General features: G+C 42.8%; 1 protein-coding gene across 1 annotated transcript in view; it reads right to left on the bottom strand.

Annotated features, from left to right (window-relative positions):
- Positions 1-13422, bottom strand: part of ELP3 (elongator acetyltransferase complex subunit 3) — a 198767-nt gene that overhangs the window by 19596 nt on the left and 165749 nt on the right. The window contains exons 12-14 of the mRNA XM_058802830.1: positions 13123-13188; positions 5181-5408; positions 2710-2791 (exon numbers count right to left, since the gene is read on the bottom strand). Coding sequence (XP_058658813.1) covers positions 2710-2791; positions 5181-5408; positions 13123-13188 — 376 coding nt within the window. The remainder of the gene's footprint in view (positions 1-2709; positions 2792-5180; positions 5409-13122; positions 13189-13422) is intronic.

Below are 13422 nucleotides of genomic sequence, written 5' to 3'. Positions count from 1 at the left end.
TATCGGGAAGATGGAATTATGGAATTCCAGAATCTGGGTGGAAATCCCAGCTCAGACTGACACCAAACAGGAACAGGGAAATATCTGGGAGATGGAATTATGGAATTCCAGAATCTGGATGGAAATCCCAGCTCAGACTGGGACACCAAACAGGAACAGGGAAATATCTGGGAGACGGAATTATGGAATTCCAGAATCCGGGTGGAAATCCCAGCTCAGACTGACACCAAACAGGAACTGGAAAACCACTGGAGATGGAATCACAAAATTCGGGAATCCCAGGGGAATTCCCAGTTCAGACTGACACCAAAACAGAAACTGGAATAGGAAAACCATTGGGAGATGGAATCATGGAATTCTGGAATTTAATGGAATTCCCAGTTCAGACTGACCCCAAACAGGAACAGGGAAATATCTGGGAGACGGAATTATGGAATTCCAGAATCTGGATGGAAATCCCAGCTCAGACTGACACCAAACAGGAACTGGAAAACCACTGGAGATGGAATCACAAAATTCGGGAATCCCAGGGGAATTCCCAGTTCAGACCGACACCAAAGAGGAGCAGAAACTGGGAAAGGACTGGGAGATGGAACGATGGAATTCCGGAATCCGGGTAGAATTCCCAGTTCAGATGGACACCCAACAGGAAAAAAGAAATAATTGGCAGACAGAATTATGGAATTCTGGAATCCAGGTGGATTCCCAGTTCAGACTGACACCAAACAGCACCAGAAACAGGGAAACCATTGGGAGATGGAATTACAAAATTCCGGAATCCAGGTGGAATTCCCAGTTCAGACCGACACCAAACAGGAACAGGGAAACCACTGGAGATGGAACAATGGAATTTCTGAATCCGGGTGGAATTCGCAGTTCAGACGGATACCAAACAGGAAAAAAGAAACAACTGGGAGACAGAATTATGGAATTCTGGAATCCAGGTGGATTCCCAGTTCAGACTGACACATTTTCGAGGTTCCAGCAGGAATTCCTGAATATTCCACATTTTCACCCACCTGGAAAAGCTCCCTGAGCTCCCAAAATCCCAATTTTGGGTCCAATCTCAATTCTGACCCAAATTTCCAAAGAAAAACGGGAAAGGATAAAAATCTCCAGGTTTTTCCCCCAGCTCCTTTTTCCGGGATAATTCCAGATGAATCCTCCCAACCTCAGGAGTGTTCCCAAAATCCCAATTTTGGGTCCAATCTTAATTTTGACCCAAATTTCCAAAGAAAAACAGGAAAAGAGGAAAAGCTCCAGGTTTTTCCCCCAGCTCCTTTTTCCGGGATAATTCTGGATGAATCCTCCCAACCTCAGGAGTGCTCCCAAAATCCCAATTTTGGCTCCAATCTCAATTCTGACCCAAATTTCCCAGAAAAAAACAAAAACAGGAAAAGAGGAAAAGCTCCAGGTTTTTCCCAGCTCCTTTTTCCGGGATAATTCCGGATGAATCCTCCCAACGTCAGAGTGTTCCCAAAATCCCAATTTTGGCTCCAATCTCAATTCTGACCCCAATTTCCAAAGAAAAACGGGAAAGGATAAAAAGCTCCAGGTTTTTCCCAGCTCCTTTTTCCGGGATAATTCTGGATGAATCCTCCCAACCTCAGGAGTGTTCCCAAAATCCCAATTTTGGCTCCAATCTCAATTCTGACCCAAATTTCCCAGAAAAAAACAAAAACAGGAAAAGAGGAAAAGCTCCAGGTTTTTCCCCCAGCTCCTTTTTCCGGGATAATTCCGGATGAATCCTCCAGGATTGTTCCCAAAATCCCAATTTTGGCTCCAATCTCAATTCTGACCCAAATTTCCCAAGAAAAACGGGAAAGGATAAAAAGCTCCAGGTTTTTCCCAGCTCCTTTTTCCGGGATAATTCCGGATGAATCCTCCCAACCTCAGGAGTGTTCCCAAAATCCCAATTTTGGCTCCAATCTCAATTCTGACCCCAATTTCCCAGAAAAAAAAAAAAAACAGGAAAAGAGGAAAAGCTCCAGGTTTTTCCCAGCTCCTTTTTCCAGGATAATTCCGGATGAATCCTCCCAACCTCAGGAGTGCTCCCAAACTCCCAATTTTGGCTCCAATCTCAATTCTGACCCCAATTTCCCAGAAAAAAACAAAAACAGGAAAAGAGGAAAAGCTCCAGGTTTTTCCCAGCTCCTTTTTCCGGGATAATTCCGGATGAATCCTCCCAACCTCAGGAGTGTTCCCAAAATCCCAATTTTGGCTCCAATCTCAATTCTGACCCAAATTTCCCAGAAAAAAACAAAAACGGGAAAAGAGGAAAAGCTCCAGGTTTTTCCCCCAGCTCCTTTTTCCGGGATAATTCTGGATGAATCCTCCCAACCTCGGGAGTGCTCCCAAAATCCCAATTTTGGCTCCAATCTCAATTCTGACCCCAATTTCCCAGAAAAAAAAAAACAGGAAAAGAGGAAAAGCTCCAGGTTTTTCCCAGCTCCTTTTCCCAGGATAATTCCGGATGAATCCTCCAGGATTGTTCCCAAAATCCCAATTTTGGCTCCAATCTCAATTCTGACCCCAATTTCCCAGAAAAAAACAGGAAAAGAGGAAAAGCTCCAGGTTTTTCCCCCAGCTCCTTTTTCCGGGATAATTCCGGATGAATCCTCCCAACGTCAGGAATTTTTCCAGCACTGGGGATATTTCCAGATTAAGATAAAAACATCCTAAAACATTCCCCAAAACCCCCAGAAATACCTGAAATCACGGCGATTTTCCGAGCCCCGTGCTCCTCCTTGGCGATCCTCTCCGCCTCCTCCATCAGCAGCATTCCAAACCCCTGGAATGGCAGGAAAAACGGGGGGGAAAAAAAAGGAATTTTGGTCAAAAACAAAGTCGTGAGCAAGGGCAGGATGCGAAGATGGGTTCCCAAAAAAAAAAAAATTCAGGATTTTTGGAATGGGAATATTGCAGGATTGAGGTCAATGAATTCCTCAGGGAATTTTTTTCCTCCTGGTGGAATTTTTGGTGAGGGAAGGAGATGGAATGGTGGAATGAGGTGGGAGCAGAGGAAATTTGGGAATTTGGGGGTACCTGGTGCTGGAATTTGGAGGGATCCCATTGGGAAAAAAAAAACCCCAAAACTGGGAATACACAAAATTCCAGCAAAAGGAGCTCAAACCCCATCCTGGTTCAATTCCAAACCAAGCAAACGAGCGGAATTAAACAAAACTCCAATTTTATGACTGGAACGTGATCCCATTGGGAAAAAGCCCAAAACACTGGGAAGCAACAAAATTCCAGCAAACAGGAGCTCAAATCCCATCCCAGCTCGATCCCAACTCGGAGAAAAGGAGCGGAATTAAACAAAACTCCAATTTTTTTGGGGGAAGGGAATGAGGATGGAATGGTGGAATGAGGTGAGAGCAGGGGAAATTTGGGAATTTGGGGGTACCTGGTGCTGGAATTTGGGGGGATCCCGGCTGCTGAACGTGATCCCATTGGGGAAAAAACCCCAAAACAGAATTCCAGCAAACAGGAGCTCAAATCCCATCCCGGCTCGATCCCAACTCGGAGCAAACCAACAGAATTAAACAAAACTCCAATTTTATGACTGGAACGTGATCCCATTGGGAAAGAGCCCAAAAAACTGGGAAGCAACAAAATTCCAGCAAAAGGGGGCTCAAATCCCACCCTGGTTTCATCTTAACTGGGAGCAAATGAGCGGAATTAAACAAAATTCCAATTTTATCATTGGAACGTGATCCCATTGGGAAAAAACCCAAAAAACTGGGAAGCCATAAAATTCCAGCAAAAAGGAGCTCAAATCCCACCCTGGCTCGATCCCAACATGGAGCAAACGAGAGGAATTAAATGAAACTCCAATTTTATGACTGGAATGTGATCCCATTGGGAAAAAACCCAAAACACTGGGAAACAACAGAATTCCAGCAAACAGGAGCTCAAATCCCATCCCGGCTCGATCCCAACTCGGAGCAAACCAGCGGAATTAAACAAAACTCCAATTTTATCATTGGAACGTGATCCCATTGGGAAAAAGCCCAAAAAACTGGGAAGCAACAAAATTCCAGCAAAAAGGAGCTCAAATCCCACCCTGGCTCGATCCCAACTCGGAGGAAATGAGCGGAATTAAATGAAACTCCAATTTTATCATTGGAATGTGATCCCATTGGGAAAAAACCCGAAAACACTGGGAAGCAACAAAATTCCAGCAAAAAACCCCTCAAATCCCATCCCAGCTCGATCCCAACTCGGAGAAAAGGAGAGGAATTAAATAAAATTCCATTTTTTTTGTGAGGGAATGAGGATGGAATGATGGAATGAGTTGCGACCGGAGGAGATCTGGGAATTTGGAGGCAGCTGGTGCTGGAACTTGGAGGGATCCCGGCTGCTGAACGTGATCCCACTGGGGAAAAACTGGGAAGCAAAAAATCGCAGCAAAAAAGAGCTCAAATCCCAACCTGGCTCTATCCCAGCTCGAAGCAAAGAAGCGGAATTAAACAAAACCCCAATTTTACGATTGGAACGTGACCCCATCGGGAAAAACCCAAAACAAAATCCCGGCAAAAGGGAGCTCAAATCCCACCCTGGTTCTATCCCAACGCGGAGCAAAGAAGCGGAATGAAACAAAACTCCAATTTTACGATTGGAACGTGACCCCGTCGGGAAAAACCCAAACCAAAACTCCGGCAAAAAGGAGCTCAAACCCCAACCTGGCTCTATCCCAACTCGGAGCAAACGAGCGGAATCAAACGAAACCCCAATTTTATGATTGGAATGTGATCCCATTGGGAAAAACCCAAACCAAAATTCCGGCAAAAGGGAGCTCAAACCCCACCCTGGTTCTATCCCAACGCGGAGCAAAGAAGCGGAATGAAACAAAACTCCCAATTTAACGATTGGAACGTGACCCCATCGGGAAAAACCCAAACCAAAATCCCGGCAAAAAGGAGCTCAAATCCCATCCTGGCTCTATCCCAACGCGGAGCAAACGAGCGGAATCAAACAAAACTCCAATTTTATGATTGGAATGTGATCCCATTGGGAAAAACCCAAACCAAAATCCCGGCAAAAGGGAGCTCAAACCCCACCCTGGTTCTATCCCAACTCGGAGCAAAGAAGCGGAATGAAACAAAACTCCCAATTTTTTTTTTTTCCCGGGGGGAACGAGGCGAGAGCAGCGGGGAAATGTGTGAATTTGGGGGTACCTGGTGCTGGAACTTGGCGGGGTCGCGGCTGCTGACGGGCACGGCGCTGCCGTAGACGTGCAGCTCGCGCACGACGGAGGCGCCGCCGCGGAGCTCGGGGCGGAAGGAGGCGGCCGAGCCGCGCCGCAGCCGCAGCAGCCCCACCAGGATGTCCCGCTCGGGGTCCTCGTACGACAGGAACGTCTCCCAGCCGCCGTTGGCCACGTAGTCCCGGCGGATCAGCTCCACCTGCGGCGGAGGAGGAGGAGGAGGAGGAGGAGGAGGAGGGAAAAAGGGAAAATGGAAGATGTGAGAGGGGAGATGATTCCGTGGATCCATTAATAGGAGCAGACAGGAAGGGATTATTCCCCAAAGCCAGTTTGGTTCCAGATGGGAATTTGGAATTGGCCTCGTGATCCCGATGGATCAGCACCACCTGGGACGGGAACGGGATGGAGGAGGAGGGGGGAAAAAGGAAAATGTGAGAGGGAAGCTGATTCCGTGGATCCATAAATATGAGCAAACAGGAAGGGATTCCCTGAAGCCAACTGAATTCCAGATGGGAATTTGGAATTGGCCATGTGATCCCAACGGATCAGCTCCACCTGGTCCAGGAGTTGGATGGGTGAGGAGGGAAAGGAGGGAAAAGGGAAAATGTGAGTGAGGCAAATTCTGTGGATCCATAAATACGGCTCAGAGCAGACAGGAAGGGATTATTCCCCAAAACCAGTTTGGTTCCAGATGGGAATTTGGAATTGGCCACGCGATCCCGATGGATCAGCTCCACCTGCGGCGGGAGCGGGACAGAGGAGGAGGGAAAGAAAATGTGACAGCGAAGCCAGTTCCATGGATCCATAAATATCAGCAAACAGGAGGGGATTCCCTGAAGCCAACTGAATTCCAGACGGGAATTTGGAATTGGCCTTGTGATCCCAACAGATCAGCTCCACCTGGGATGGGAGATGGATGGACGAGGAGGAAAGGATGGAAAAAGGGAAATATCGGAGCAGAGACGACTCCGTGGATCCATAAATACCAGCAAACAGAAAGGGATTCCCCAAAGCCAGTTTGGTTCCAGATGGGAATTTGGAATTGGCCGCGTGATCCTGACGGATCAGCTTCACCCGATCTGGCAGGAAGATGGATGAGGAGGAAAAGGATGGAAAAAGGAAAATGTGAGAGGGAAGATGATTCTGTAGATCCATAAATACGGCTCAGAGCAGACAGGAAGGGATTCCCCAAGGCCAGTTTGGTTCCAGATGGGAATTTGGAATTGGCCTCGTGATCCCCATGGATCAGCTCCACCTGGGACGGGAACGGGATGGAGAAGGAGGGGGGAAAAAGGAAAATGTGAGGGGAAGCTGATTCCGTGGATCCATTAATATGAGCACACAGGAAGGGATTCCCCAAGCCAGTTTGGTTCCAGATGGGAATTTGGAATTGGCCTCGTGATCCCGATGGATCAGCTCCACCTGAGCTGGCAGGAAGATGGATGAGGAGGGAAAGGAGGGAAAAAGGAAAATGTGAGAGTGAGGCAAATTCTGTGGATGCATAAATACGGCTCAGAGCAAACAGGAAGGGATTATTCCCCAAAGCCAGTTTGGTTCCAGACGGGAATTTGGAATTGGCCACGCGATCCCGATGGATCAGCGCCACCTGCGGCGGGAGCGGGATGGATGAGGGGGGAAAGGAGGGAAAAAAGGAAAAGGTGTGGGGAGACCGAAGCCGATGCCATGGATTCATTAATATTCTTCCCAGCAAAGGGGAAGAACTTCCCTAAATCCAACTGAATTCCAGGTGGGAACGGCATCTCTGGCACAGAATCCTGGGATGGTTTGGGTGGGAAGGGAGCTCAAATCCCACCCCATTCCCAGGACACCTTCCGCCATCCCAGGCTGCTCCAGCCTTTCCTGGGACACTCCCAGGGATTCTCTGGGAATTCCTTCCCCAATCCCATTTTTCTCTTTCCCAGGGAATTCCCTCCATTCCCAGCTCTCCCAGCCGGGCATTGGATCCATCCCCATCCCAGCTCCTCTCTGGGATGGAATTTTGGGAATTCCCTGGGAATTGGGGACTCCAGGGAGGGTCTCCCTTCCCTTTTCCATCCGAAATCCCATAAAAAACCCCTGGGATGGATCCTGAGTGTCCTGGATCCCAGAATCCCGGGATGGTTTGGGATGGGATCCGTGGACCTGCAATCCCATCCCGGGGACCCTTCCCACCATTTCAGGGTGGTCCAAATCCACCCTGGGACACTCCCAGGGATTCTCTGGGAATTCCAGCCCAGCCAGGAATTCCTTCCCAAGTCCCTCTCCAGCTCTCCTTTCCTTCAATCCCATCCCATTCCAAAGGCTGACTCTTCTCTGGGAAGGAATTTTGGGAATTCCCTGGGAATTGGGGACTCCAGGAAGGGTCTCCCTTCCCTTTTCCATCCCAAATCCCATAAAAATCCCTGGGGACGGATCCTGAGTGTCCTGGATCCCAGAATCCCGGGATGGTTTGGGATGGGATCCGTGGACCTGCAATCCCATCCCATTCCCACCCTGAATTCTGCCTGGGAAAGAATTTTGGGATCCAGGAAGGAATTTTGGGAATTCCCTGGGAATTGGGGACTCCAGGAAGTTTCTCCCTTCCTTTTTCCATCCCCAAATCCCATAAAAACCCCTGGGGACGGATCCTGAGTGTCCTGGATCCCAGAATCCCGGGATGGTTTGGGATGGGATCCGTGGACCTGCAATCCCATCCCATCCCAACCTCGATCCCAGATTGCTCCAAACCCCATCCGGGCTCTCCCCGAACCCTCCAGTGACAATTCCCATTCCCCAAACCTCCCCTTTTCCCGCTGAAATCCCATTAAACATCTGGAATTCTTCTGGACCCAAACCAGCCCCGAATGTGCTTTATTCACTCCTCGCTATCCCAACAGAATCCCTCTGATTTCCAGGGAATTTGGATCCGACCCTTCTGGGATCCATGATTTCACCTTCCAGCATTCCCAACCCCCCCTGACAGCTCCAAGTGAAATCCCAGACGTGGAAAAAACACCCCAAAATTCAGATTAATTAGTTAATTAGAGACGGTGATTAATTAATGAATTAATTGATTAATCAGGATCCCGTTTCCCATCAGGGGGATGATGTTGGTTGGTCACAAATCCCCCCAAACATCCGTGGAAAAACGCTTTTCCCGGGATTCCTGCTCCTGCCCGAACAAAGGGAATTTTCCGCTTGGAAAAGCCCGGGATGAGCCCGCCCTCCCCTCATTTGCAATTCAAATGAGATCCGGCAGAAACGCGGGAAAAAATTCCCGATTTTCCCGGGAGCCAGGGCGGCCTCGGATCCGGGAAAAACCGGAAAATTTTTTCGGAATTTTTGGGATTTTGGGGATTTTTTGGGGAATTTTGGAGGTTTTTTGGGGCTTTTGATTTGAGTATTTCACTCATCGTAAAGGGAAAAAAAAAAAAAAAAAAAAAAAAAGGGAATAAAATTCCCTGCAATCTCTGACTGGAAAAATCTTCTGGACTCAGGGAATGTTCTCCAAACTCCTCCAAGCCTGAGGGATCCGTGGAATTCCAAAGCAGGAATGAAGAGGAAATTCAGGAATTCGGGGATCGGTTTGGGAATTGGGATGGGGATATGGGATATCCCAGGATACGGGAATTCCTAGGAGATGGAAATTTCCAGAATATGGAAATTCTCAGAATATGGAAATTTCCAGGACATGGACATTTCCAGGATATGGGAAGTTCCACGGTATGGGAATTCCCAGGACATAGAAATTCCCAGGATATGGAAATTTCCAGGGCACGGGAATTCCATTGATATGGGAATTTCCAGGATACGAATATTCCCTGGATGTGGGAATTTCCACAATATGGAAATTTCCAGTTTACGGGAATTCCAAGGACATGGAAACTCCCAGGATACGGAAATTTCCAGGGCACAGGAACTCCAGGGATAGAGAAATTTCTAGGATGTGAACATTCCCAGGTTATGGGAATTTCTAGGATATGGGAATACCTAAGATATGGCAATTCTGAGGACATGGAAATTTCCAGGATATGGGATTTCCCAGAATATGGAAATTCCCAGGATATGGAAATTCCTGGGATTGGAATATTCCCAGGATATGGGAATTTCCAGGATATGGGAATTCCTGGGATACGGAAATTTCTGGGATATGAATATTCCCGGGATATGGAAATTCCCTGGATATGGAAATTTCCCGGATATGGAAATTCCCAGGATATGGAAATTTCTGGGATATGGACATTTTCAGGATATGCAAATTTCCAGGATATGGAAATTGCCTGCACGTGGAAATTTCCGGGATATGGGAATTCCTAGGAAATGGAAAATCCCAGGATATGGGAATTCCTAGGAGATGGAAATTCCCGGGATATGGAAACTTCCAGGATATGGAAATTTCTGGGACACGGGAATTCCTAGGAGATGGAAATTCCCAGGATATGGAAACTTCCAGGATATGGGAATTCCTGGGATATGGGAATTCCTTGGATAAGAAAACTCCCAGGATATGGAAATTTCCAGGATATGGGAATTCCTGGGATATGGCAATTCCCAGGATATGGCATTTCCCAGAATAGGGCAATTACCGGGATACGGAAATTTCTGGGATATGAATATTCCTGGGATATGGAAATTCCCTGGATATGGAAATTCCCAGGATATGGAAATTCCCAGGATATGGAAATTTCCAGCTTATGGCAATTCCCAGGATATGGAAAATCCCAGGATATGGGAATTCCTAGGAGATGGAAATTCCCAGGATATGGAAACTTCCAGGATATGGAAATTTCTGGGACACGGGAATTCCTTGGATAAGAAAATTCCCAGGATATGGGAATTTCCAGGATATGGGAATTCCTGGGATATGGCGATTCCCAGGATATGGAATTTCCCAGAATAGGGCAATTCCCGGGATACGGAAATTTCTGGGACATGAATATTCCTGGGATATGGAAATTCCCTGGATATGGAAATTCCCAAGATATGGAAATTTCTGGGATATGGGCATTTTCAGGATATGCAAATTTCCAGGATATGGAAATTGCCTGCACGTGGAAATTTCCGGGATATGGGAACTCTTGGGATATGGAAATTCCCAGGATATGGGAATTTCCAGGATATGGGAATTCCTGGGATTGGAATATTCCCAGGATCTGGAAATTTCTGGGATATGGGAATTCCTAGGAGATGGAAATTCCCAGGATATGGAAACTTCCAGGATACGGAAATTCCCAGGATATGGAAATTTCTGGGACATGGGAATTCCTTGGATAAGAAAATTCCCAGGATAGGGGAATTCCCAGGATTTGGGAATTCCCAGAATATGAATATTCCCAGGATATGGAAATTTCTGGGACACGGGAATTCCTTGGATAATAAAATTCCCAGGATATGGAAATTCCCGGGATATGGAAATTCCCAGGATATGAATATTCCCAGGATATGGAAATTTCTGGGACATGAAAATTCCTGGGATATGAAAATTACCAGGATATGGAAATTCACCCCAAAAATCTCAAATTCACCATTCTTGCTCCCTACACACACAGTGCGCTATCAGATTCCCCAAAATTTCAATTTTAAAAAATTTCAATTATATGCAAATATATTGTATTATTATATATAACATACATTATATATAGCATATATGTTATATAAATATACAATATATAAAATGCATACAGTAGAAATGTATGTCTATTTATATAATTTTAATTTTTAAATTTATATTTAAAACTATATTTATATATTTATATATGTTTATATTTATATCTATATTTTCATCTCTCTATATAAATTTTAATGCACTTTTTTCCTATATAAATCCATATCTAAATATACACATTTTGCCTAAAAGCCATGGAAATTCACCCCAAAAAATCTCTAAATTCTCAAATCTTAAGCCTAAAAGACACAGGGTGTTGCTGGATTTCCCAAAATTCCAATTTTTACAAATTTCAATTATATGCAGATGTATTGTATTATTATATATAACATACATTATATATAGCATGTAATATATATGTTATATTAATATACAATATATAAAATGCATATAAATAGAAGTTTATGTCTATATTTATATAATTTCAATTTTAAAATTTATATTTATAACTATATTTATATATTTATATCTATGTTCATATTTATATCTATATTTACATCTCTCTATATAAATTTTAATGCACATTTTTTCCTATATAAATCCATATTTAAATATACACATTTTGCCGAAAAGCCATGGAAATTCACCCCAAAAATCTCAAATTCACCATTCTTGCTCCCTACACACACAGTGCGCTATCAGATTCCCCAAAATTTCAATTTTAAAAAATTTCAATTATATGCAAATATATTGTATTATTATATATAACATACATTACATATAGCATATATGTTATATAAATATACAATATATAAAATGCATACAGTAGAAATGTATGTCTATTTATATAATTTTAATTTTTAAATTTATATTTAAAACTATATTTATATATTTATATATGTTTATATTTATATCTATATTTTCATCTCTCTATATAAATTTTAATGCACTTTTTTTCCTATATAAATCCCTATTTAAATATACACATTTTGCCTAAAAGCCATGGAAATTCACCCCAAAAAATCTCTAAATTCTCAAATCTTAAGCCTAAAAGACACAGGGTGTTGTTGGATTTCCCAAAATTCCAATTTTTACAAATTTCAATTATATGCAGATGTATTGTATTATTATATATAACATACATTATATATAGCATGTAATATATATGTTATATAAATATATAATATATAAAATGCATATAATAGAAATTTATGTCTATATTTATATAATTTCAATTTTTAAATGTATATTTATAACTATATTTATACATTTATATCTATGTTCATGTTTATATCTATATTTATATCTCTCTATATAAATTTTAATGCACATTTTTTCCTATATAAATCCATATTTAAATATACACATTTTGCTGAAAAGCCATGGAAATTCACCCCAAAAATCTCCAAATTCACCATTCTTGCTCCCTACACACACAGTGCGCTATCAGATTCCCCAAAATTTCAATTTTTAAAAATTTCAATTATATGCAGATGTACTCTATTATTATATATAACATACATTATATATAGCATATATGTTATATAAATATACAATATATAAAATGCATACAGTAGAAATGTATGTCTATTTATATAATTTTAATTTTTAAATTTATATTTAAAACTATATTTATATATTTATATATGTTTATATTTATATCTATATTTTCATCTCTCTATATAAATTTTAATGCACTTTTTTCCTATATAAATCCATATTTAAATATACACATTTTGCCTAAAAGCCATGGAAATTCACCCCAAAAAATCTCTAAATTCACAAATCTTAAGCCTAAAAGACACAGGGTGTTGTTGGATTTCCCAAAATTCCAATTTTTACAAATTTCAATTATATGCAGATGTATTGTATTATTATATATAACATACATTATATATAGCATGTAATATATATGTTACATAAATATATAATATATAAAATGCATATAATAGAAGTTTATGTCTATATTTATATAATTTAAATTTTTAAATTTATATTTATAACTGTATTTAGATATTTATATTTATATTTATACCTATATTTACATCTCTCTATATAAATTTTAACGCACATTTTTTCCTATATAAATCCATATTTAAATATACACATTTTGCCTAAAAGCCATGGAAATTCACCCCAAAAAATCTCCAAATTCACCATTCTTGCTCCCTACACACACAGGGTGTTGTTGGATTTCCCAAATTCCCAAAATTCCCATTTTTCTGCGTGAAAAAAGGGGAAGTGTGAATTTTATGGAAGTGCAAACCCCCCCTGGCCAGCGCAGATCCCGGAATTTCCTCAGGAATTCCCCAAAATTTGGGATTTTTACCTGGTAGGGCCTCACTTTGTGGTGGATCTCCTGAATTCCGACCTCGCGCGTCCTCACGTCGCGGCACTGCGGAAAACCGGGAAACTCTTCAGCGTGGAAAATTCCAGAAAATTCCGGGAAATTCCGGGAAAATTCCAGAAATTCTGGGGATCCAAAACCCCTGGGATGGATCCTGAGTGTCCTGGATCCCAAAATCCCGGGATGGTTTGGGATGGGATCCAGGGACCTGCAATCCCATTGGAGGGGAATTTTGGGATCCAGGAAGGAATTTTGGGATCCAGGAAGGAATTTTGGGAATTC

This window comes from Ammospiza caudacuta, chromosome 3 (assembly GCF_027887145.1).
Source record: "Ammospiza caudacuta isolate bAmmCau1 chromosome 3, bAmmCau1.pri, whole genome shotgun sequence".
In the NCBI taxonomy this organism is placed as follows: domain Eukaryota; kingdom Metazoa; phylum Chordata; class Aves; order Passeriformes; family Passerellidae; genus Ammospiza; species Ammospiza caudacuta.
This window is presented reverse-complemented; position numbering and strand designations above follow the sequence as displayed.